Source organism: Carassius auratus, unplaced genomic scaffold (genome assembly GCF_003368295.1).
Source record: "Carassius auratus strain Wakin unplaced genomic scaffold, ASM336829v1 scaf_tig00020930, whole genome shotgun sequence".
In the NCBI taxonomy this organism is placed as follows: Eukaryota; Metazoa; Chordata; class Actinopteri; order Cypriniformes; family Cyprinidae; genus Carassius; species Carassius auratus.
The window spans coordinates 16,885-44,790 of record NW_020525071.1 but is presented as its reverse complement, the minus strand read 5'-3'; the positions used below and the strand labels follow the sequence as shown (position 1 = coordinate 44,790).

General features: G+C 38.9%; 1 protein-coding gene across 3 annotated transcripts in view; it reads right to left on the bottom strand.

Moving 5' to 3' along the window:
* Positions 1-27,906, bottom strand: part of LOC113076650 (zinc finger protein 501-like) — a 52,463-nt gene that overhangs the window by 13,512 nt on the left and 11,045 nt on the right. For 2 of the 3 annotated variants that reach the window (XM_026249344.1, XM_026249343.1), the window contains exon 1: positions 7,088-7,437. Coding sequence is in view for 1 of the 3 variants with exons in the window: in XM_026249342.1 (XP_026105127.1) it covers positions 10,288-10,987; positions 21,576-22,367 (1,492 nt within the window). In the remaining 2 variants the exon portion in view is untranslated. Of the gene's footprint in view, positions 1-7,087; positions 7,438-10,287; positions 10,988-21,575; positions 22,368-27,906 lie in introns of those variants that run through there. The other variant, XM_026249342.1, reaches the window with a different exon arrangement.

Below are 27,906 nucleotides of genomic sequence, written 5' to 3'. Positions count from 1 at the left end.
TTCTGCCATGCCTCTTCCTAGCAACAACAATTGCAGCCATTGCAAGCACAAAATAGATTAAGACATGCTTTTCGGGGGGGGGGGGGGATCCAGTACGTATCCAAACCAGATGGTGGATCAGCACCTAGAAAGGACCTTTATTGCCCTGAAAGACAGCAGAGACCAGGACAACTAGAGCCCCAGATACAGATCCCCTGTAAAGACCTTGTCTCAGAGGACCACCAGGACAAGACCACGACAAACAGATGATTCTTCTGCATAATCTGACTTTGCTGCAGCCTGGAATTGAACTGCTGGTTTCGTCTGGTCAGAGGAGAACTGGCCACCCAACTGAGCCTGGTTTCTCCCAAGGTTTTTTTCTCCATTCTGTCACCGATGGAGTTTTGGTTCCTTGCTGCTGTCGCCTCTGGCTTGCTTAGTTTGGGTCACTTCATCTACAGGGATATCGTTGACTTGATTGCAAATAAATGCACAGACATTATTTAATTGAACAGAGATGACATCACTGAATTCAATGATGAACTGCCTTTAACTATCATTTTGCATTATTGACACACTGTTTTCCTAATGAATGTTGTTCAGTTTCTATGACGAAATGTATTTTGTTTAAAGCACTATATAAATAAAGGTGACTTGACTTGATTTGACTTGAGGATAAGGTGGAGGGACGGAGGGACAGGTCCATAGAGAGAAAAAGAGACAGGAAGTGAAAAAACAAAACAAAACAACAACCACAAGGAGACCAGGAGGGAGGTGGACCGGTGGAGGACCAGGGGGATGGACAAAGGGCCAGGTCCATAGAGGGAAACAGAGAAAAACAAAACAAAGAGGCCAGGAGGGAACGGAAAGTTCAGGGGCCCAGGGAAGAGCCGACAGGGAATCCAGGGTGGAGCAGGTGGAGCTGGAGCCCACTGGGATGGCGCAGATTGGAACTGGAGCCCACAACAGCCGCGCAGACGGGTCTGACGCTCACCAGGGCAGTGCAGAAAACAACCACCACCCTGCGGTCAAGACAGAGGCCCACCAGGGTGGTGCAGATGGCCACCACAGCCGAGGAGACAAGACAGATGCCCACCAGGGCAGTGCAGAGTACCACCACAGCTGAGCAGATGAGACAGAAGCCCACCAGGGCGGCGCAGAAGACCACCACAACCGTGCGGTCAAGACAGAAGCCCACCAGGGCGGCGCAGAGGACCACCACAGCTGTGGAGTCGAGACAGAAGCCCACCAGGGCGGCGCAGAGGACCACCACAGCCGTGCGGTCGAGACAGAAGCACACCAGGGCAGTGCAGAAGACCACCACAGCCGTGTAGTCAAGACAGAATCCCACCAGGCCGGCGCAGAAGACCACCACAGCCATGCAGTCGAGACAGGAGCCCACCAGGGTGGCACAGAAGACCACCACAGTGGGATCAATGGCACAGGAGAGCAAATCTGGTTAGGTAAGCCTGAAATAGAGAACATGAACATGTTAAGAGTGGCCTAAGTGGCCCTGAGGAGATGGTAGATGGTCTCCATGGCCATGACTGCACAGCAAAATCTCCAGTGTTAATTTAACACTTTGAGTGTGGACTCATATAAACTCTGAAGCAGTGTTAAAAGTAACACTGAAGTAGAGTTGAAGTTCATGAGATAATTAAGAAGTTAATTGAGTTATGATTGACCATTATTGAAGACACCTGATGTTAACAAGCAGAATCACCAAACGAGAAAATCACAATTTGTGTGTCATCATTATAGTGGTCAGTGTTGCTTTAGTTGTGATCTTGGCTTGTGGCTTTTTACTCTTAAAATTTGTTTGGCAAGCCAAGAGCAAAAGTCATGGGGTGGTGATGATTATGTTTTAATGTAATTGTTGTTTGACCTGAGTTACTGAACTAATTTACAGTGTTTTCTCTAAATAAAGCTTCCGTTATTGATTGTAACGGCTTTGATTCCACAATGAAAGCATCTGCATTTTGTAGCCATCTCTTGCAAGTGATTCTGATTTTTTTATTTATATATTAAAGAGTCTTTATTTTAGGCACACACAGATAACAAGAATCAGCATATGAATCTCAACAACGGTGACAAAAAGCATATCCAGATAAACAGATCAACTCTGAACATCACAAAACTAGATACTAAAAATTCACATAAAAACAGCAAAAATAAAATCTAGTTAGAATAAAAATTTAAAAAGACAGTTCAGCTCATAATTTATTCATGCCGCAATGCATGATGGGAGCCATGGATGTGTTTTTATTGGCTACAACATGCTTTTTTGATGGTCACCGTTGTTGTGATGCTCACGCTGATTCTTGATATCTGCGTGTCTAAACTAAAGAATTTTTTCTTTATGTAGAATTTACCTTTAAAAACATGTCATATCATGCCAAAAATGCTGGATTACTATCTTTTTTTCCACTTAATTTATGTATACTTTAAAGAAACCTGAACTCACGCATTCAGGTCACTCCATGACAATTAGTTCAAACCACAATCAATAGCACACATGATTGCCTTTGCTCTGGTCTGTATGTTATAATTCTATTACTACAGCCCCACAAAGTCTAAAGTAAATAACTGAAGGTTCAAGATCCCAACTAAAGCAAACGCTGACCACTATGATGGTGACACACAAATTGTGATTTTCTTGTTTGATGAGTCTGCTTGTTAACGTCAGGTGTCTTCAATAATGGTCAATCATAACTCCATTAACTTCTTAATTATATCATTAACTTCAACTCTGCTTCGGTGTTACTTTTAACACTGCTTCAGAGTTTATATGAGTCCACACTCAGAGTGTTAAATTAACACTGGAGATTTTGCTGTGTGGGCAGGTGGTGAGTTCCTGGATGGTCTCCATGGCCATGACAGGATAGGTCGAGCGCTCAGGAAGTTCGGCTGAGATGTGACGAGACTCTGGAAATTCAGCAGACGTGAAAAGGCTCTGGTAGTTCAGCAGAGACATGAAGAGGCTCTGGCAGTTCAGCAGAGACGTGGAGAGGCTCTGGTAGTTCAGCAGAGATGTGGAGAGGTTCTGGTAGATCTATGGTGATTTGACTGGCTTCAGGAAGATCAACTGTGGCTTGACTTCGTTCAGGACAGTCAACGGTGGCTTGACTTCATTCAGGACAATCAACGGTCACTTGACTTGACTCAGGAAGATCAACAGTGACTTGACTTTGCTCAGGAAGATCAACGGTAACTTGACTTTGCTCAGGTAGATCAACGGTGACTTGACTTTGCTCAGGAAGATCAACGGTGACTTGACTTGACTCCTGAGGTCTAACTGTGGTAGTGCTTGACTCATGAGTTTTAATGGTGACCTGACTCGACTCTGGAGGGTCTACGGGGACCTGACTCGACTCTGGAGGGACCACGGGGACCTGACTCGACTCTGTAAGTACATGGTGAACCCCAAAAATCCAGGATCTCCAACTCCTTCATGTCCCACTCCGGAACAGGGTTATCCAGACCGGTGTTGAATAAGTCCTTCAAGGCCTCATCATTATACCCCATTCCATTATACCTTGTGCAGTGGCTCTGGGCTGGCGGCCATCTTGTGCAGTGGTGCTGGGTTGGCGACCACCTTGTGCAGTGGTGCTGGGCTGGCGGTCCTCCTGTCTGGAGACACAGGTCTAGAGTCGGCCATCACACCTGGAGAGATGGGTGTGGCTGGGGGGTCATACTGAGACCGATGTTGTAGGTACATGGTGAACCCCCAAAAATCCAGGATCTCCAACTCCTTCATGTCCCACTCCGGAACAGGGTTATCCAGACCGGCGTTGTATAAGTCCTTCAAGGCCTCATCATTATACCCCATTCCTACAGCCATGGTCCAGAACATTTGCGCCAAGCCACCCACCTGACTCCACTTTTGCCGGAGGGTGGTTAAGTTAGAAAGTCTCACCATCCACTACTCTACGGTGGCTGGGGAACGAATATTAAATCCCACACCGCTGGAACTGGGCATGATGGAGTCCTTCTGTCACAAATGCACACAGGAAATGAGAGATCAAATAGCACTGTTTTAACGGGGTCACGGGGACCTGACTCGACTCTGGAGGGACCACGGGGACCTGACTTGACTCTGGAGGGACCACGGGGACCAGACTCGACTCTGGAGGGTTGACGGGAACCTGACTCGACTCTGGAGGGTCAACGGGGACCTGGTCAGTGGGGACCTGACTTAACTCTGGACGGTCACCTGTGGCTGTCATCTTGTGCAGTGGTGCTGGGTCGGCGACCAACTTGTGCTGTGGCGCTGGGCTGGCGGCCACCTTGTGCTGAGGCGCTGTGCTGGGGGCCACCTTACGAAGTGGCGCTGGGCTGGCGACCACATTGTGCAGTGGCGCTGGGCTGGCGGCCACCTTGTGCAGTGGCACTGGGCTGGCGGCCATCTTGTGCTGTGGCGCTGTGCTGGCGGGCACCTTACGAAGTGACGCTGGGCTGGCGATCACCTTGTGCAGTGGTGCTGGGCTGTCGGCCACCTTGTGCTGTGGCGCTGGGCTGGCGGCCATCTTGTGCAGTGGTGCTGGGCTGGGCCGTCCAACACAAGAAACGAGAACCAAAAAAAAAAACAGAGGGAACACGAGAAAGCTGGGTGACGGAAAACAAGGACTCTATGAAACAGAATGAGACAGGCTGGTACATATGGACAGGTGATGAAGATGAAAGTGAAGACAGCTTAGTGCAATAACAGGTGTGCAATTAAACGTGATGAATGGGACAAAGGCTTGTGGGAAATGTGCCTGCAGTGGGGTGACTATGGGGAAGTGAGACCACTAGTGGACACCCAGGGAAACACACACCAGACACTGTGACAGCATCTTTAGTAAATCCTGACAGTACTATTTTAACACCAAAAGATGGTTTGTGCTGGCACAAGCTGTTAGTACAACTTGCCCTAAGATGATAAAGACAAGTTCAGTATATATCTTATTTTTGATGCAGACTATACAGGCAAGCAGACGTTTAAAAAAAGGTATTAAAGTATTAAAAGGACCGAATTCAGTAGTTTATAAAAAGTATTATGTACAGGCAAATTGTGTTCAAATTGCACGTTAAATGTCTTCCTTACATTAAAAAAAAAAAAAAAAAAGCTATGTTAAATGATAAGGATTAAGTTTGGTCTTTATCATCTTAGTCTGTTAAGTCACATTTTGTGGCATGCAGTGCTTTAAGTGGCCCAAAAGAGGTGCCGGTACTCTATTATAGCGTATATATATATATATATATATATATATATATATATATATCCTTTTATTAGTTTGTGGATTTGCTTGAGCTAGAAAGAGCTACTGAACATAAATAAAATGGTCAAAAGGATTTTGAAAAAATACACTTAGAAAGAGTTACTGCATTACTTCATTAGCTTCCGTTTGACCTGCAGCGATATTATTCAGGCTTGGTGGGGTGTCAGCCAGCGAGTCATCTGATTCTGGCCGTGTTCTTTTAGTACTCAGAGTCTGAAGCCACGAGAGCATAAGTGTTGTTCACTGTATGTGTATTTTTACCGAGCCGAGTTAGCGTGGTTCACACATCCTCTACGACCATGTTGGAGGGACGCTCAAGCGCTATATTTGGAAGTGGCGGTACTGAGTACCGGTGCGTACCGGCCCACTTAAAGCACTGGTGGTATGGGAGTAAAAAAAAATATATACACATATGTAATACATTTTATTTATAAACTTTATCAAATTTGATCTTTTAATATTACTGTCTTAAAGGGTAGGTTTACCCAAACATTTCAATTACCCCATTAATTACTCACCCTCAAGGCATCCTAGGTGTATATGACTTCCTTATTTCAGACTAATCTAATCAGAGTTATATTAGAAATGTTCTTCGATCTTCCAAGCTGTTTAATGGCAGTCAGCAGGTGTTGCAGTGCATCAGTCAAAAAGAAATGAAATAAAGCACATCCATCCATAATATAAAGTGTCTCACATATTCTGCTGTTCTGTGGCCACCGCATTTGCAGGTGTTGTCTTTTTCTCCTACACATGATTTACAAGACTCTGTACTTCATGGTACTAAATTACTTCTAATTGTTTAACTACCATTGTGCCTTGTCTACATTAGCAACACACACACACATTTTCTTTGTTCACATTATAATCAAATTCTTAATACTACATTTACGCACATATTTAGTCCGCTAACATTTTACGGTTTTGTATGTGAAAAATAATCAGACGATCACAGAACCTTTCATTTTAAGGTTTTATTTAGAAAACACAAGAATGTCACGGAACCTAATGAAACCATTCAGAAATGACCCTTTAAGAATGTTGCTTAAACCGGATAAAATAAATTTTACAGGAAATGCATAAAGGGACACACGAGTGATGACGTCATTATCAAAAACGTGCCAAATACTGTTTACAACAGAAATGAATAAAACAATACATCAAACTAAAAAAAATATGGGCAAAACTGTTACTGCGACATACAAACTCCTTATTTATCTCAGTCAGATGTGTGTTGAAATAGAATTTGCTATATCAGGCAAGTTAAAACACGGAAAGCCCAAAAATCACAATATCACATGCCATTTTTAGATATAATGGAAATTAGGAAATTATTTATTATTGAACCAAGTAAAATCAGCAGAAAAGAAAAAATGAAAGAAAAAAAATTATCAAAAAGTAACAAGCTTAATCCATGAATAACTAAAAATGAATGGGATAGATCTCTCTTTAATGCACATGCCAGAGTATCTCAACAAAAGAAGCAAAGCAAAGAAGTGCCTTGCTGCAAAGCTTCTTTACATAAAATATGTCTGCATTTAGATGTTCTTGGCACGAGTAACACAGATCAAACATTGATGTTCAACATTCAATAACGCTTATATTACCACTCTAAAAATGAAATAAACAAGTTTTAAAAAAATACACAAATTGTTCTTGTTTACATGCCTAGTGTCCTGTAATGTTCCTTTCCTGTTTAAATATCAGTCTGCAGATGTCAGAACAGGTGCATAAATAGTGTTTTATCCTAGGAAAACTATATAGAAATAAGCTTGATGTTGATTAAAAAAAAATGTAAAATGTAAAGTGTTTTTTAAGAATGTGTTAATGAGTAAAACATCTGAACTCACCTCAGAAGACGCAGCAAACGTGTGCTGACTGAATGAGGAAGGAAACTGGTGGTGATGCAATGAGGGCGATGTCAGAATAACGGTACCTTTTTGGCAATGTGCCAAAACCTGCTTACAGTCACAAGGACAGAACATTTGTAAAGTATACAATATAGTCAACATTTGAAGTGGATCAAAACCTTTCATCAAAGTTGATTGATTTACAAGCAAGCCTGAGCATTTTGACAGAAAAAAGGGAAAAAAAAGGCCTTTAGCTTGTTTTTCATACATGCAGATTTATTCGATGCCAATAACGTAATATTTATCCAATAATAAAAATTAACCCACCAGAATGTGATTTTTACAAGGGGATCCCCTATACTTAAATGGGCAAGTTTTGAGTAGCAATATTGGGCGTTTTTTGTTGTTGTTGTTGTTGATGTAAAGCCCTAAAAGCAATCATACTATTTCCATGACTTTTAATAAAATTGTAAATAAAAAAGTGTAAATAAAATTATGAAATTATTAATTCTTGCTGCAAGAACAAACAACTGACCGTAAAATGGAAAATAAAAGTTTAATACACATATGAAAAGTTGATCGATCTCTCACTTTATTGATTAACAACACAAAATTTTAGGTGATACAAATGCAATGTATAAACAGCCTACAACAAAACACAATGATATAATATACAGGTGATGATCATATAATTAGAATTTCATCAAAAAGTTGATTTCACTAATTCCATTAAAAAAGTTAAACTTGTATATTATATTAATTCATTACATACAGACTGATATATTTCAAATGTTTATTTCTTTTAATTTGGATGATTATAACTGACAACTAAGGAAAATCCCAAATTCAGTATCTCAGAAAATTAGAATATAACTTAAGACCAATACAAAGAAAGGATTTTTAGAAATCTTGGGTAACTGAAAAGTATGAAAATGAAAAGCATGAGCATATACAGCACTCAATACTTAGTTGGGGCACCTTTTGCCTGAATTACTTCAGCAATGCTGCGTGGCATGGAGTCGATCAGTCTGTGGCACTGCTCAGGTGTTATGAGAGCCCAGGTTGCTCGGATAGTGGCCTTCAGCTCTTCTGCATTCTTGGGTCTGGCATATTGCATCTTCCTCTTCACAATACCCCATAGATTTTCTGTTAATGTCAGGCCAGTTTGCAGGCCAGTTAAGAACATGGATACCATGGTCCTTAAACCAGGTACTGGTAGCTTTGGCACTGTGTGCATGTGTCAAGTTCTTTTGGAAAATTAAATCTGCATATCAATAAAGTTGGTCAGCAACGGGAAGCATGAAGTGCCCTAAAACTTCCTGGTATATGGCTGGGTTGACCTTAGACCGCAGAAAACACAGTGGACCAACACCAGCAGATGATATGGCACCACAGACCATCACTGACTTTGGAAACTTTACATTGGACCTCAAGCAACGTGGATTGTGTTCCTCTGCTCTCTTCCTCCAGACTCTGGGACCCTGATTTTCAAAGGAAATGCAAAATTTACTTTCATCAGAGAACATAAGTTTGGACCACTCAGCAGCAGTCCAGTCCTTTTTGAAGCGAGACGCTTCTGATGCTGTCTGTTGTTCAAGAGTGGCTTGACACAAGGAATGTGACAGCTGAAACCCATGTCTTGCATACGTCTGTGTGTAGTGGTTCTTGAAGCACTGACTCCAGCTGCAGTCCACTCTTTGTGAATCTCCCACACATTTTTGAATGGGTTTTGTTTCACAATCCTCTCCAGGGTGCGGTCATCTCTATTGCTTATACACTTTTTTCTACAAATTCTTGTCCTTCCCTTCGTCTCTCTGTTAATGTGCTTGGACCATAGCTGTCAACATTGAACATTGAAAATAAAGGAGATTTCACGGAATCCATCCCAAAAATAAGGGATTTTTTTTATTTACACAATTGTTATCCACAAACTTTAAAAAAAGCACTAATCATTAACAGTCTAAAGAGTTTATAACGACACAATATATTATTAAAGAATTACAGACCAATAGATTTGTTAAAAGTGATTTATTTATGAACAAGGTAATATTACTAATAATTTAATATTAATAATAATTTTGTGCTGCGAAACGTAGTTTTTCCTGACAAAGACACATTTTGCAGAAGGCATAATTTGGACCTACATGGCTGCTTGGCAGGTAGTGGAAGGTGGACTCCCATTTACTCAAATATTGGCATAATGTCCTCGGTTTTGGTTGGTCATTAATTCCGTGATTTTGGCATTCGGCGTCCTGATCGCACATCCACTCATCTACTGTACTCTCGAAGTTCACTTCCCACTACTTTTTCCCTCTTCCTCCCGCCTGCTGGCGCCGCTGCAACTGTCTTCTTCTTCGATGGTAACCTAAGCTACTGTATACTGCCACCTGCTTTAATGGAGGTCTAGTAACCCAAGTGCAAGCCACTTCACACAGATAGTTGCGTGTTCTGAGTTAACACAGAGTGTAAAAATAAGGGATATTTTACGGGAAAATACTAAAACGGGAAGACAGCGGGAAAAGAGCTAAAATGCGGGACAAACCCGGAAAAGACGGGAGGGTTGACAGCTATGGCTTGGACACAGAGCTCTGTGAACAGCCAGTCTCATTTGCAATTACCTTTTGTGTCTTGCCCTCCTTGTGCAAGGTGTCAATGGTCGTCTTTTGGACAAATGTCAAGTCAGCAGTCTTCCCCATGATTGTGTAGCCTACAGAACTAGACTGAGAGACCATTTAAAGGCCTTTGCAGTAGTTTTGAGGGTAATAAGCGGGCTAGAGTGTGGTACCAGGCGTCTTCAATATTGCATCTTTTCACAATGTTCTAATTTTCTGAGATACTGAATTTGAGATTTTCCTTAGTTGTCAGTCATAATCATCAAAATTAAAAGAAATAAGCATTTGAAATATATCAGTCTGTGTGTAAATAATGAATATAATATACAAGTTTTTAGTGAAATAAACTTTTTTATGATATTCTAAATATATGACCAGCACCTGTACAAGAATAAAACTTTTACATATTGTTCTTTGGGTAAAATGCATCATCTCTGAGTGGATCTAAATCTTAAATCTCCATGTCTTGAAGATGAACTTGACGTACTGTGACAAATTTTTGTTTCTCATGACAGATTAATATGGAAGAGATGCAATTTTGCACTTAAAAGCACTGGACCTGGAGATAAATTACTTAATGTGATAGTTTATTTTATGACTGCGTAGAGAAGATAAATCACTGAAACTCTTCCCACATACAGTGCAGTGATACGGTTTCTCTCCAGTGTGGATCCTCTCATGTGATTTCAGATGTGCTGTCTGACTGAATCTCTTGTCACAGTGTGAACACTTGTAAGGTTTCTCTCCAGTGTGAATCCTCTCATGTGATTTCAGATGTCCTGTCTGACTGAATCTCTTGTCACATTGTGAACACTTGTAAGGTTTCTCTCCGGTGTGGATCCTCTGGTGCTGCTTCAATTCTGCAGTTGTAATAAAAGTCTTCTTACACACAAAGCACTTATGATCTTTCACACCAGTATGTATTTTCTGGTGAACTTTTAAATTATACAGTTGTGAAAATCTCTTTCCACATAAAGAACATGAATGTGGTTTCTCCTTTGTATGAACTTTCAGGTGACACTTCAGGTCTGAAGTCCTCAAAAATGTCTTGCCACATTGATCACATGGGTGCAGTTTCTCTCCAGTGTGGATGTCCAGGTGTCTCTTAAGATGTCCTTGTTTTTTGAAACTCTTTCCACATTGATCACATGTGAACGGTTTCTCTCCAGTGTGGATGTTCATGTGATCCTTAAGGGTTGATGGTTGGGTGAAACTCTTCCCGCACTGATCACATGTGTATGGTTTCTCTCCAGTGTGGATCCTCGTGTGAAACATGAGACTCTGTTTGCTTATCAAACTCTTTCCACACTGAGTGCAGATGAAACTTTTCTTGTCTGTACTTTTCAGTAAAGAAACTGTTTCAATCTGGAAGCAAGTTTTTTCTCTACTTTTGACATAATAATATTTCTTCTCTTCACTCTCCTCTAGCAGGGCTGAAATGAAAGTAAAAAAAGTTACAATATAAATAATAAAAAAAACACATCTGAAGTAAAAGGAGACAATGGCTAAACAAAATTATTATATATTTTTATATATATAAGTCTCTTTCAGTGAACAAGGTACAGTGATCTTCAGATTATTACTTAAAAAAAAATAGGGATAAATCCATGTTGCCGTACTGAGATCTATTCAAAGTTTGATCAAATCCACAAATATCTAACATAATAATAACATTAATAAACTATACAATTACAATATACAAAATTCCCCCTATATTATTTATAAGTTTAACTGTGTTTTTCTACTATCTGACGAACTGCTGATAACTTTAATTGTTCTTCAGTCTCACTGATGAAGGATGAAGAATAAACACCAACCTGTTTGTTCTTCAGTGTGGTTCATTCTGCAGGGTTCTGGATCTCTCATGTTCTCTCTGTTCTTCAATAAACTCTGTCTCTGCAGATTTCACTTCTTCCTGATGCTTTGATGCTCATCTTCATTTGTAGACTGATTGGAATATCCCATGATTTATTGATGAATTATAGTGGGAGGAGCTTCACTGAAGGTGTGATAGTTGTGGGAGGAGCTTCACTGAAGGTGTGATGGTTGTAGGAGGAGCTTCACTGAGGGAGGAGCAGATCTGCCAAAATTAAAGATAAATCAGTTACTGGATATATTATTTACCTGATATAAGATGCATTTGGTTTGGAGTCAAGCGCATCATTGTAGTACTACAGTGATATTTCTTCAGTGCACAGCACTGGTCAAACTACAATGCAGAATATTAATAACTATGACTGGACTGTCACACCCATACCATTATAATGAGAACACCATTATAATAAAACGCTGTGAATTTTTAAAGGTTAGCTGCTGTGTTTCTATCCTATAAATCCTAATATTAACGTTATGTTGTATAAATAATGACGCTTATACAAGAAGGAGGAGGAGGAAAAGTTGCATTTGAAGAGTGTGTTCGTCGCCTTGTTGTCAAAACGCTGTTATTTTCATCTCGGAGTCTAATCACCTTTGTTTGGGCTTCCCAGGGACGCTGTACTTGGAGATCAATGGTTACAATTTATGTTCAACTCGGTTACCGAAAATTATAATCCACATGAAAAACTGTGTGCAGCACATTTTGCTGAGAACAGCTTCCTAAATCTCAATCAGTTTAATGCCAGATTCGCACAAAGATTATTCCTGAAAGATGGAGCAGTTCCCTCTTTGTCTGGAGAAGGCGTTGTTTATGGACCACAACCGGTAAGTGTATTTTATTAAGTTGGTGCGTTTAACAGTTTCTGTAACTTATTATACAAAGGGCAAAGCTGTTAGCTTTTAACTAGATGGTAGGGCTGTGCAAAAACTGGAAATGCGATTTTGATGGGCATCTCGTCAGTAAAGGCGTTCTGTGATTAGAAGTACATCTCCAGCATGTGCGTTCAGATCAGGATTGCCAGGTTTTCAAAACAAATCCTGCCCACTTGCTTCTCAAAACTAGTCCAAAACTAGCCCAATCGCATTTCCAGGAGGGCAGCGTGCGCTCAGCTGCTGTCAAATCACAACACAGGAACCGCTGGTACAATCAGATCTTGTTACGTATTTCTGAAGGAGTGGCTTTATAGAACAAGGAAGTCATCAGCCCGTTTTTATGACAGTGAAAATAGTGGTATACAGATAGGTGAATTGAGTGAAAAATACTGTTTTTTTTTTTTTTACACGCAAAACATGAACACGTTATATTGCACACTGTAAACACAAAGCTTAAAAAAACACGAAAAACGTGATCTTTAATAACTACTGTCATATAGGCTAATTTTATAATGAGAGCACTATTGTAAAAATTGTGAATTGTTAGGGTTAATTGTTAGAGCCATTAAAAGTGTTGTGTTTTGGGATGCATCAACGAATATAGGCATCTATATACGTTTGTGCTAACATTTTACACCAGATTTCCTCTCAAAACAAGGACTTGTTCAGTGCTGGAGTCATGCAAAGATTGCTTCTGAAAGAGGGCTCAATATCAACACTTTGTGTGCAAACATCCAAACTCCAGACAAAGCAACCATCACATGTCATATTTTGTTTTCCAAAAGAGCTTCTTGGTTCTCTGTGTTACTAAATGTTAATGTTAATTTCACTAAAGCTACCATTGTTTCTACCTATTTTCACTAATGCTGCCTTCATGTGCTACCAAAACTATCGTAAATAGGAATGTAGTAGTTGAAAATTGCATATGGAAGCAATGTGAGGTCAGTCACATGGTCACTACCAGTTAAACTGTTACAGCGGTGGTATGCCCACAAGCATAGAGTTCTTTAAGCTCTGCACTCTTCTGAAAAGGTAGGCGGGAGCACCACCTCATTTTCATTTAAAGGGGACAATCACAAAAACAGTGCGTTTTGGCTCATAACCTAATAGTTGCCATTTCAACAAATTGAAAAAATTATATGTGGGGTATTTTGAGATAAAACTTCACATACACACTCAGGGGACATCAGAGAACAATTTTAAATACTGAACCAATGCATTCTATGGCAACCTTAAACTGACCATCCATGACAACTCCAAGGTTTCTTGCTGTCCTGGAAAGAGTTATGGCTGACGAAACTCTGTAAAGAGCAGTTTTGATGAAGTGGTGGGTTGGCTGAGACCACAAACAGTTCTGTCTTAGCAAGGTTAGTTGAAGGTGATGATAATTCATCCAGCCAGAAATGTCTTGTCAGAGAGTCTGTATCATCTGGTTGCAATGAGAAGCTGAGAGTCATCAGCAACGCAATGATACAAAAAACATGTTTCTGAATGAAGAATACTAAAGACGACATCTAGATAGAGAAAATAAATGGTCCAACAACTAAGCCTTGGGGAACCCCAGTTACAAAAAGTAGTGATTTTGAAACCTCACCACTGCAAGACACCCTGAAGGACCAACCAGAGTGGTAAGACTTGAACCACTCCTCTTCGTGGGGGTAGACAGGGATCTGGTGATTAACTGTGTCAAAAGCAGCAGACAGATCCAGCAAGATGAGTACTAAGGCTTTGGAAGCTGCTCTTGCCAGTCTCAGGTCTTCAGTAATCGAGAGCAGTGCAGTGTCAGTATAGTGGCCACTTTTGAAGCCAGAATGTCCATGATATTGTTCTGTGCAAGAAACATAGAGACTTGGTGGAACAACTTGAATGTCATTCAAGTGTCTTTGTAATGAATGGACGAAGGGGTCTGTAGTTTTCTCTATTTAGAGGGGGTTTCTTAAGCAGTGGGGTTACCCTAGCCTGCTTGAATCCTGTAGGAAATGTATCAGAGTGAAGAGAGGTGTTGATAATGCGAGTTAGCGCAGGAGAAGAAGAAATGAAGAAGAAGAAATGGCCTGAAGGAGGTGAGTTGGGATAGGATCAAGCATACAGGTAGTAGCATGACTGGAAAGGATAAGTTTAGAAATGTCTGCCTCTGAGATTGGAGAGATGGAGGAGAGAGAATGAGTGTTTATGGTTCAGGGGATTTGTCTTTTTGTGGTGTGGAGAACTGGTCGCTGATGGTTTCTTGTTTTAATTAATACGAATATTTCAAAGTCATCAGCTGTAGGAGTAGAGGAAAGGGGGGGTGGAGGAGGATAAACAAGAGAAGAAAAGGTTTTGAAAAGCATTCGAGAGTCAGAACAGTTGTTAATTTTGTTGAGGTAGTATGTTGCTTTAGCGGTGGAGACACTTGAAGAGAAGGAGGAGAGGAGTGAATGCTATACACTAAGATCTACTAAGGCCTGAGTCTAGAGCAGTGTTCCCGGAGAACATTAGACAGCCAGGGGGCAGAGGAGGTGGTGTGTTCTGGGTCTGTATAAAATGGGTCAAATCTGTCTAAGATTGAAGCAAAGAGAGCGAGCAAAGGTTAAGCTGAAAGGTGACCAGCAGAAGAGTGTGTGTTGTGGCCGGAGTCAGTGTGAGGTAAGAAGAGATGAGGCTTGGTTTGAGGTTTGCAACAGCATAACTAAAGTTTTGTCAGTTGACCAGTAGCGTGTGTAGCATAAGGTCCAATTGGTTACCTGATTTGTGAGTTGAATTTGTGAGGCATTCAGAGAGTTGAAGTCAGCAGCCTGTGGTTTTTATCTAGGTGGATGTTGAAGTTCCCAAGCAGTACTGTCCTCAGGGAAATTTGAGAGTAGCACATTCAACTCACCTAAGAAGTGACCCAGTGGACAGCAGGGAAGCTGTTTGTAAGTCTGTGTGAACCGTGTGAACCGTCAGTGTAGTGACGTATTTCCAGCTGAAACTGAATATTGAATAGAGGGCAAGGTTTTATGTTTGCGCTCCTCCTCTATAACTCATAGAAATCAGAAATTGTTGGAGGGGTGTGCTTAAGGATATTCCACCCAAGCCGTCAAAATGACGTCATCAGAAAAGGAATGCCATTTCAGAGCACAAGTAAATGTTCCGATTTTGATGAAAGATTACGAAGAAAACTTTTTTTTTTTTTCGCTGATTAACTTGCATGGATTAATTGTTTACATCAAGAATAGCAATGTGCACTAATAAAGTTTTAATGAGAGTAAAACAGGCATTATAGTCTTTGGTCCTTCATTTCATATTCTTCTTATGTGAAGACATCCATGAAAAACCTGGGTGTTGTCTTTGATCAGTCTCTGAAATTTGATAAGCAGATAAATTTAGTGGTGAAATTATATATATTTTTTTTTCAGTTGCGAATGCTAGCAAAAGTAAAGTCCTTTCTCTCTTTAAAAAATTTTGAAAAAGTAATCCATGCCGTTATATCCCGCAGGTTGGATTACTTTAATTCTCTATATGTTAAGATTAGCCACCCAGCTATGTCTCGATTACAGTTAATTAAAAATGCAGCAGCCAGACTGCATACATGTACTTAAAACCAGGGCCACATCACTCCAATTTTACACTCTGCACTGGTTACCAGTACGCCATGGAACTGATTAAAACTTTCTACTCATAGTATACAAATCTCTGAATGGTATGGCCACATTTTATCTTTCTGACCTATTGATTGTACATGTTTCCACTAGATCACTTCAGTCTTCCAAACAGAGACTGTTGGTTATCTCTAGATCGATCTATAAGTGTAGAGGTGACCGTCCATTCTCTGTAGTTGCCTCCAGAGTCTGGAATGATTACCTATCACAGTCAGACTTGCCCCCTCTATCCGATTTTAAATCTATCTTAAAAACTTATTTGTTTGAAAAGGCTTTTAATCTGTATTAACAATTCCCTACCTTACATTTTATAGTTTTATTATACAACTTTATTGTTAAGTAAATGTGTTTTTGTGTTTCCATTTTAATTTTGTGGTGAAGCACATTGGACAATCATGGGTTGCAATTAATAGCTGCTCTTCTCAGCTACTTATTAAAGAAGAGCACTCTTTTGGTGCTGTTCTTCTGTAAAGGGCATGTTGCCCCAGTCTATGCTATTTCAGAAGGTCTTTGCTTTAAAGCTATCCGGGAATTGTGATTTTTCTTGCTTGTTATGGCTTATCTTGTTTTCAGTATCGTGTTTGTTGCTAGACCTGCTCGTTGCTGTAGGCAATTGGTTGTTACTGAAATGTGCTGGTACCCAGCTAAACTTGCAACAGCAAGAAGCTAATGTTTAAAGCCATCTGATTTTTCTTGAAATGTGTTTGCTTGTTATGGCTCATCAGGTTATTGGGAATGCTATTTTTTTAAGTTCCTCTTGACTACTGCAACATGCTGTGAATAAGCAAGCAACATTTGGATTGCCTGAAAATATTAATAATATCAATATTAATATTAAAGGTACCCTGAAATGCTTTGAAACACGCAACATTATTCTATCTGTTGATGACATTTTAACTGAAACAGGAAGACAAGATGGGACATATCAAGCAGCCCCACCCCTTTTTTTAAATAGCCAATAGCATTTGTTTATACACAGCTTGGCCCGCGATCAGAGACGTTTGACAGAGTATGACAGCCACAATCACATCTAGGGATGGGTATCGTTAAGGTTTTAACGGTATTACTACTCTTACCGATACTGCTTAACGGTCCGGTACTTTAACGGTATTCTTATCGGTACTTTACATTTACATTTACATTTAATCATTTAGCAGACGCTTTTATCCAAAGCGACTTACAAATGAGAACAATAGAAGCAGTCAGGTCAACAAGAGAACAACAACAGTATACAAGTGCCATGACAAGTCTCAGTTAGTCTAGTGTAGAACACATAGCCAGGATATTTTTTTTTTATTTTTTTTAATTAAATGAACAAAGACAAGAAAAGGAAAAGAACTGGTGTTAGTAGGTTAAGTGCAGGCGAAAAAGATGAGTCTTTAGACGTTTCTTGAAAATGAGTAAAGACTCAGCTGTACGAATTGGGATTGGGAGGTCATTCCACCAGCTGGGCACAGTCCAGGAAAAGGTCCGTGAGAGTGATTTTGAATTTCTTTGGGATGGCACCACAAGGCGTTGTTCACTTTCAGAGCGCAAACTTCTGGAGGGCACATAGGATTTAACCAGTGAGTTTAGGTAAGTTGGTGCCGTGCCAGTGGTCGTCTTGTAGGCAAGCATCAGTACCTTGAATTTGATGCGAGCGGCTACTGGTAGCCAGTGTAACCTGATGAGGAGAGGAGTAACATGAGCTTTTTTTGGCTCATTGAAGACAGCCCTCGCTGCTGCATTCTGGATCATTTGCAGAGGCTTTACAGTACATGCAGGAAGGCCCGCCAGGAGAGCATTACAATAGTCCAGTCTGGAGAGAACAAGAGCTTGGACAAGAAGTTGGGTTGCTTGCTCTGACAGGAAGGGTCTAATCTTCCTAATGTTGTATAAGGCAAACCTGCAGGACCGGGTCGTTGTAGCAATGTGGTCAGTGAAGCTTAATTGATGATCCATCACAACACCTAGGTTTCTGGCTGTATTGTATTGTGTTACTTTGTATTGTGTTAGGCAGTCAAAAACTTTGCATTTCTCTGTCTGCACATAATGCACTTTTGAAAGATCCTTTGACAGATTGCTTGTGTTTCTGCCCTTACATGCAAAAATGTTGTTTCACTTATAACAACCAGTGTCTGCATCAACTCTAGTGAAGTATAACCACACTTTGGAACGTTTTGCTGTCTCCACCATCGTCACTCTTTGTATTAAGCAGGAGTTTTCGTACTTTAAGGGGCTGTTCACATATTGCGTCTAAAAACGCGTGGAAAACGCAAGGCACGCCGCTTTTGCAAAGCAACCATGACCTGCTCTCTCCGCGAAGACGCGGAAATTTCAGCAATGGATAAATGGATTTGCAGCACTAAAAACTGCTTGCAGTAGCACTGCTACTAAATTAATTTTATAATCCACAAACAGCTATCAGCTGTTCCTTCATCTTGGCTGAGCTTTCAAATTTGTTACGGAAAAGGTGAGGAAGTTACATGACCTGTGGTGTGCTTGCTGCATTCTGAAAAGTTGAGATGTTTTTAACTCGATGCGGTACGGATGCACAAGCTCGTCGCACTGCGTGTGCATCGTGACCGCGTCGCTTCTATTATGAGCGCATACCGTGAACCTACATTTGAAATAACGAACTTGAGCGCGAAAATACAGCTATATGTGAATGGCCCCATATGCGTGTGTGTGCGCCATGAGAGATCTCGCAGATTTCACAGACAAACTTCTTAATAATGTCGCAAATTAGAAATGTTTGGTGAGATAAAATGTGCACGATAACATTTTTAAGCAAATCTCTTCGCCATCGTCACTCTTTATTATTAAGCGGGAGTTTTCATATTGTTGTGTCTTTGGGTGAGCCGCGCCCGTTGCGGTGTGTGTGTGTCTGACAGACAGCCTCCGCGGCGCGCATGAGGTCTCTCGCAGATCTCACAGACAAACGTCTTTATATGATCGCACATTAGAAATGTTTGGTGAGATAAAATGTGCATGATAACATTTTTAAGGAAAAATACATAGTACATAAATTTTTTCCCCTCCAGTACCGAAAGCAGAACCGGTACCGTCAGATCTTACTGATACTACGGTCTTTCATAATTTAGCCCCGGGGCCATTTTAATACCGGGTTATGGTACCCATCCCTAATCACATCCATATTGCTATAAAATATAGCATTCTGAGTAGAATTCAAATAGGGCCTAAGCGCACATGTGATCGTGCCTCTGAACTGGAGCATAGAGTGTGTGGTGCTGTGGTTAGCGTGACACAGTGCGAGTGCAAAACCAGACTTCTTTTTCCCCAATGGAAAGCATATTTACACTATTTGAATCATTCCCTGTCCCCTATATAGTGCACTTCTTGCCAATCACCATACAGAAAATTCTAATTCTGTACATCTGACTGATTACAGCCGCAGCTTCAGCATGTATTTAAAATTAAAGGGATTATAGAGAGCATTTGATTGGACGGAAGATTAGATGAGAAAATGAAGTTTTCTAAGTTTTCCTGAATGTGAATTTAGTCATTGGTTTGGACACAGCTTTTTCATAACCTTAAGGCTAACATATTAATAGTAAAAGCTAAAAAAAAAAATATTTCATGGGGACTTTAAATATCAATATTAATAATGTTCCTATATCACTTTTTTGTCTCTTATAAATGCACATTTGACAGTATCTTGAGTTAGGAGGTAAATTTGTTCATTATCAAAATCAGTAACATCGAAAAATTACAGCAACTTCGATTTTACACGGTTAAATTGATTCTGACCAATTTTCTGCTACTATGGGAGTCCAATGCTTAATTTAATAATATATATACATATATATATATATATATATATGTGTGTGTGTGTGTGTGTGTGTGTAAATATATTTTTTTTATTGTTAATAAATTAAGCATTGGGCTCCCATAGTAGCATACATTTAAGTCATGATAAACCCAGTTAAAACCGCACATATAGCAACATAGTAAAAAATATAACTACATGGTTTTTAAGTAGCCTTTTTGCATGAAAAAGAGTAGCCTAAAAACATTCAGCATAGCTACATGCACACATGCTATAGTTTAATCACAAGTACATACTACAACATACCTTAATATAATTCAACGTGAATAATCCCACATTTTCTGCCACAATACCCTGGTGGAGTGAGTATTACTACAGTAAATCCATGGTAAATGATGATTGGTGTGTAGATTGAAAAGCCTTCTGACTGTCTCGTTGCACACACAGTGTTTCTCCTGTTTGGCTATAAACTAGTTTAAATGGCCGAGTCATTTGTGTTGATCGCTCTATTCGCGCTTCACACTGGATCTCACAGCGCTGTTTACAGTGTGTTTCCACCACTGGCAACGCTTCAACGCCACTGCTCTGGGTCGCGTCAGATTCAGGGCAGAAGAAAAGATGACGGCTTCTGTGTTTCTTCTTCTTCTTCTTCTTCTAATTGCGGTTCTCAAACTGAACCCTTCATTGGCGCCATCTAGGTACACGCTTAAATCCAATGCAGGTTGTACCAGTAAGCCCTGTTTGAAATTGTTGCATATGTTCGTTCTATTTATTTGTGCCATTTACACATTTTTTTTTTAAACGTTTTTTCAAGTTTGTGTGTCCAGGTACAGAAAATGAATTTAAAGTAGTGCTGCATAGTCTTCATTGTCAAATAAAATATACAGTCAAAACAGAATGTATGCAGACACCTTCAACATTTCTCACATTAATCACGGTTTATTTGGTATAGTTTAGAAAATAGTAATAAAATATAACAAGAACTCAGAGTTAAACTGTGTCAGAACAAATTCATCTTGACAATGTCATAACTTTGATAGAAATGGATTTATTGGACAGATAATAACAGACAACTGTTATTATGACAATATTTATACAACTATCAATACTTTGTTGACCAATTACCAAGCAATGCTTCATTTTGTTCAGACTGTGGTGTGAAAAGGTTGCATTAGCAATTCAGAAAAGAAAAAAAAAACACATTAGCAATGCATGGTGTACATCTGAAATGCTAAATTGAACAGCGATATGAAAATATATTTTAACAACAGTAAACAACCAAATTCCACATGAGATTGCAAAGGCGCTTACTACAAACACTCAATGGTGTTTTTAAAGTGAGTTTTGAGTAAAAGTGTACTAATTATGTCATAAATTGTTATGTCGCTTGATGCTAACGTTAGCTCTTCACTGCTCTTTCTATTGGTTTACTTCATTGGCTCTTACAGATAAAAACTATTTAGAAATGACCCTGTAAAACTATGTAACATATTTTACAATTGCATGAAAGCATGAACTGCTTCACTGTTTCTTCCTTGTGATTATAACTATTATTTACTAATGCTTTCCAATGATTTGTATTGTGAAAATTGCTATACAAAGAAACGTGAAATTAACTTACTGTGATTGTTGTTTGTATGATTCAATAACGCTGATGAATGACTGAAACTCTTCCCACATGCATGGGATATGTTTTTTCTACAGTGTGAGTCCTCTCATGTCTTTTCAGGGTATCTGACCGGCTGAATGTCTTGTCGCAGTGTGAACACATGTAAGGTTTCTCTCCAGTGTGGATCTTCTCATGTGATTTCAGATGTCCTAACCGAATGAATCTCTTTTCGCAGTGTGAACACTTGTAAGGTTTATCTCCGGTGTGGATCCTCTGGTGCTGCTTCAGTTCTGTATCCGTAATAAAAGTCTTCTCACACTCAAAACACATATATTCTCTCACACCAGTGTGTCTCTTCTGATGAACTTTTAAATGCTGCAGATGTGAAAAACTCTTTCCACACAAAGAACATGCATGTGGTTTTTCCTTTGAATGAGCTATCATGTGCTCCTTCAGACTTGAAGCCCTTGCAAATGTTTTTCTGCATTGCCCACATTCATGCAGTTTCTCTCCAGTGTGGATGTTCATGTGCATCTTAAGGCTTGATGACTGAGTGAAACTCTTCCCGCACTGTTCGCATGTGAACGGTTTCTCTCTAGTGTGGATCCTCATGTGAACACTTATAGTCCGTTTGCATGTGAATCTCTTTCCACACTGTTCGCATGTGAACGGTTTCTCTCCAGTGTGGATCCTCATGTGATCAATGATAGTCCGTTTGTATGTGAAACTCTTCCCGCATTGATCACACGTGTATGGTTTCTCTCCAGTGTGGATCCTCATGTGATCAATGATAGTCTGTTTGCATGTGAATCTCTTTCCACACTGTTCGCATGTGAACGGTTTCTCTCCAGTGTGGATCCTCGTGTGAAACACAAGACTCCGTTTGCTCATCAAACTCTTTCCACACTGAGTGCAGATGAAACTTTTCTTGTCTGTACTTTTCAGTAAAGTCTGTGGGCAAGTTTTTTCTCTACTTTTGACATTGTGATATTTCTGCTCTTCACTGATGAATGATAAAAAATATAAACCAACCTGTTTGTTCTTCAGTGTGTTTCATTCTGCAGGGTTCTGGATCTCTCATGTTCTCTCTGTTCTTCAATAAACTCTGTCTCTGCAGATTTCACTTCTTCCTGATGCTTTGATGCTCCTCTTCACTTGTAGACTGATGGGAATATTCCAGCATTTATTGATGAACTGCAGTGGGAGGAGCTTCACTGATGGTGTGATTGTTGTGGGAGGAGCTTCACTGAATATGTGATTGTTGTGGGAGGAGCTTCAGTGAAGGTGTGTTTGTAGTGGGAGGAGCTTCACTGAAGGTGTGGTAATAAATTAATAATAATCAACAAATTCTCTTTTTATTTTTTAATCCACGTTTTATTCAATATTTCATCTTACTTCTCATTATCATTTAGTTAACAAAATATAGTAAAACTTTGGATTTCAGCCTTTAAATGATACCAGATATATACAATGTAAGTTTTAAATAAACAAACTTAGAAAATCAAATGTACACATTTATTTTAACTTAATAAAGTTTAACTTAACAACTTGTAGTTATTTATTGTGTTTTAGTTTTGTGTGTAAAGCATGGTTCATTACAGATTTATAAAATAAATATTGTTACGATATCTATAAAGTCACAATAGCTGATCGTCTTGTTTGCTTAAGTCTGTTAACAGCAGGAAGATTAGCTTAATGTGGCAATTAACAGATCTGAAGTCATCAGTATAATGAATGAGCTGAAAACAGGATCTATTATCATGAAATAAAGAGGATTTCATCAGCTGATAATGTTGATAATCACTCATTAAACAAGCCATTCAATCATCTCACTTTATTCTGAGTGTTTGCTGGTAGAAACTAATTGTTTGAGTATGAATATATGCTGATCGCCCATAAACACTGCACAGTAGAATGTAGGATGTAGGACAGGGTGGTTCAACACTCTTTAGCAATAAAAAAACAATGAAGCACAATTGTTAGTTTATCTAAAGTCATTTTTGCTTATTATTAGTAAGGCCAGGAGCAAAGACATTAGTTAACATAAATGGATAAGATACATTTGTGTTATTTAACATATTTAATTATTGCAGGTTTGTGTCATATTCTGAGTTTAAATTTCATTTTGATGAATACTAAATCAGATTTTTTTTCTGCTAGTAGGATGAAACTTTTTTGGAAAAGTAACTTTTTTATTTTCTTGTAAATTAAAAAGTAATGCATTACTTTACTAGTGACTTGAAAAAAAGTAATCTGATTACTTAAATCGTATTACTTGTAATACGTTACCCCCAACACTACAATAACATGGCAGCAGCTAAAAATTAAGTATAAAAACAATTCAAGAGCCTTAAGCATAAAAGATTCACGGATGTAGGCTCTGTGACTTTACAAACATTTGACATATTAAATATCATTCTGTGTCTATTTCAATGGGCAGCAGGTTTCTCTACCAAGTCCAATGCTCTTCACATAATTAATTTAAATCCAACTGTTTATAATTCCTAATTAGAGTAATGAAATTAACATCTTTATTGGCATAGTTTGTGTCTACATTAAAGCATGTCACAAAATGAATAATTGCGATCATAGTAATGAGCTATCAGGGCCAGCTACGGCTGATTAACTAGCTGAGATTGGGTCCAGTTATAGCCCATGTGTGGCCCGAGACTTTAATCCAGTTCTGGGCCACTTCAGAACCATCATTATTTGTGGTACTTGGGCTGAGGGAAAAGTCATTGTGTGACCAGGATCTGGGCCAGAAGACCTTTGCTATGTGGGTCCCGGCTAAAACTCTATAGGTCAACAAAGACACCATATCTAAACATGATCCAGACGTGCAGGCGTTTTCTCTGGGCCAAGTCTCATTTAAAATGGACTGTGGCTAAGTAGAAAACTGTTCTGTGGTCAGACGAATCAAAATCTGAAGTTCTTTTTGGAAAACTGGAACGCCATGTCATCCGGACTAAAGAGGACAAGGACAACCCAAGTTGTTATCAGCGCTCAGTTCAGAAGCCTGCATCTCTGATGGTATGGTGTTGCATTAGTGTGTGTGGCATGGGCAGCTTACACATCTGGAAAGACTCCATCAATGCTGAAAGGTATATCCAAGTTCTAGAACAACATATGCTCCCATCCAGACATCTCGTCTCTTTCAGGGAAGACCTTGCATTTTCCATCATGACAATGCCAGATCACATACTGCATAAGTTACAACATCATGGCTGTGTAGAAGAAGGATCCGGGTCCTGAAATGACCAGCCTGCAGTAGAAAACATTTGGTGCATCATAAAGAGGAAGATGTGACAAAGAAGACCTAAGACAGTTGAACAACTAGAAGCCTGTATTAGACAAGAATGGGAAAACATTCCTATTCCTAAACTTGAGCAACTTTTCTTCTCAGTCCTAGGGTGACCATGTGAGCCATTTCCCAGGACGTGTCCTTGCCAGGATTGTTATATTGTCTAAAATATCCAGATTTTGGCTGTTTGTGCTGTGCAGATCGATCATTGTACGGCATTCATAAGAGCTATAGAGAGCAGAGCAGACGGCTCCTCATTCATTCAAATCACTCTCTTGGTACTTTGGTGTCATACAATGATCGGTGCACAGCGACGCTTCAAGTTGAATGAACAAACAAACACCTAACATGTACGTGTATTTGCATTCCTTTGATCGTTCTTTGTAGATCTCACCTTCTCACACGGCACGATGCTGGACGATTGGGTGATTATGTACCATACCTGCATGTTATTGGTCAAACTACTTTGGGTGTTTTAGCCAATATAGAAATCCTGGGAAAATGGCTCATATTGTCACCCTACTCAGTCCCCAGATGTTTGCAGACTTATAAAAAAAGGGGATGCCACAGAGTGGTAAACATGGTCTTTATTTAAATATGTGGATGCCATGAAATATAAAATCAACTTATTTTTCCCTTAAAATGGTACTTTTTCTAAGTTTAGACATTTTATATGTCATCTATTTTGTATTCTGAATAAAATATTGCAATTTTAAACTTCCACATCACTGCATTCTGTTTTTATTCACAATTTGTACAGTGTCCCAACTTTCTTGGAATCGGGTTTGTACATTTATCTTCCCTCTCATTAATATATAAATAAAGAAATACAGAACAAACACATAACTAGAAGATACTCAAGGTAAACAATGATGAACATTTTCCAATGATGAAAAACACCTGGAAATATATTTTATTTTATTACATTTTAATATATTTATATAATTTATATAATTATATATATTTTTATATGTTTTTATATGTTTTAGATTTGTGTTTTATATGAAACAAGTGTTATCACAGACTCATGGAATAAATGCCATTATGATAAATACCTATATTCTTGTAATGTCCCAATAGCAGATCCTGTTTTTTGCTTTAAGCTGTTGACTCCAATAAATGAGCTTAATGTGGCAATTTGTGATCTGAAGTCATCAGTATAATGAATGAGGTGAAAACAGGATCTATTATCATGAAATAAAGAGGATTTTGATCAGCTGGAAATCTTGATGTCTCAGACTATAAACACTCATTAAACAAGACATTCAGGATCAGCAGCAGATCAGATCACTTTTTGCTGTGTTTGCTGATAGTCAGAAAATATGCTGAAAGCCCATGAGGTCTCAACTGAAAAGTATTACAATTATTTCTCAAATGATACTGACAAAATACCACTAATATAAAGACGATAAAGAAGATTTACTCATCAGGCATTATGATTTGTCCTTATGAATCTAAATATACCTTGTTTTTCTAATAATTAATGATGTGACATTTGAAACAACAGCGCAAACAGCGCTTGTGTCGGAAATAAATGGGTGTGCCAGATGAATCCTAGATTTGAGGCTTACGTAAACGTAGAAATCACGTGATCAATACATGGTCAATGACAGAATACGTGATTGTTTCAGCATTATATGAAAAAGTCTGTTATATTAAACTCCTATAACAAAGGTGGCCTACATTTTCTTGATTTCAAATCTTTAAATTATTCCTTTAAAATAAATTGGCTCAATCAGCATTTGAAAAATAAACATTCATTCTGGTATAATTTCCCGCAACAAGCATTTTCATCTGTTGGAGATATTACATTTCTGTTGACGTGCAACAATAACATATCCAAAATACCGTCAAGCTTGAACATTTCCACCAACAGGTACTTTTAGCCTGGGGTTTCATATATAAACACAAATTGACCCTCTATAATTCTTTTTTTTATTTTGAATAAACAATCGTTTAATCGTTTTCTTTAGAGGTTTATAGTGTTCATTTATTTCAGAATATAACATACCAGTTAGTCCAAAGGAATTGGCCATTTTTTACGGGAGCAATAACATCTGGAATTAGTATACTAATGAAAAATAGCCATCATTGTCCCCCACTTAACAAAGTTTCTTTTCCTGAACCAAAAATATGTTTTTTTCTTTTAAAAAATATATAAATTAGATCTGTTTTCACTGAAAAATTTCATATCAATTAACACATTTTAAGAATAAATTAAAGTCTAATATTAATACAAGGTGTTTTTTTTGTTTTTTTTTTACGCCGAAAGTTTATGTTGGCTGCAAGGTGAAAAAGAGCATCACAGCGACGTGCAAGCCGCTTACAGCGAAAGCAGAAACACCAACAGTGGAAGGAAATGGTAAAGTCTGTTAAATTAAATAATATCTTATAATCTGTGTGATCCTAGCCACACAGTTGTTTGATTAGCGTTCTTTAATGTAAACGTAGACTCTTTTCTGCTAAAAACAGATGTTCTGCTAACATGACATCAGTTACATCTTGAATAATCAGAGAAGTGAAATTAGCCTTTCACTGTACTGTTCTTCAGATAGTACATCTATTTATACACATATTTTGAAATATTTATGTTCATATTGATATTTATCATATTTAGGAAAAATCTGTAAATTGTACATTTCACTGTAGTATTTTTGTGATGATTCAGTAGATCTACTTATACAGATGTATAAACAATTATGTTTATAGATATTTGACATGACTAGGGAAGTAATGTTTAACATTTATTCTATTATTATCTTTCAAATGAAGCATGTATTAACACAGATACAGTACACAATTATACATTGTGATGACGATCAGGAAGACGTCATCACCAAAGCGCCCACTTAATATCTGATTGTGTTGTGGCTATGGGGAAGGAAGCAATGTGTTTAAAGTGTTCATTGATAAAATGTGTAGGGTTTATGTCCCGTGGACTATGATTATCAAGAGCTGTGTGAATGTCACCTAGTAGCTAGCATATTGTAAATATTGCATGTAAGTGGTAGAGGCAATAATAATGAGACCATGGGTTTCACAGTACTTTATTGTATAGCATAATTTATTCATATATTTATAAGTATAGTTGTTGAAGATGTGTAGACCAGTCTTACCTTTCAGTTCCAGTTTGAACATGGAGTGCTCCGGTAGCGCGCGT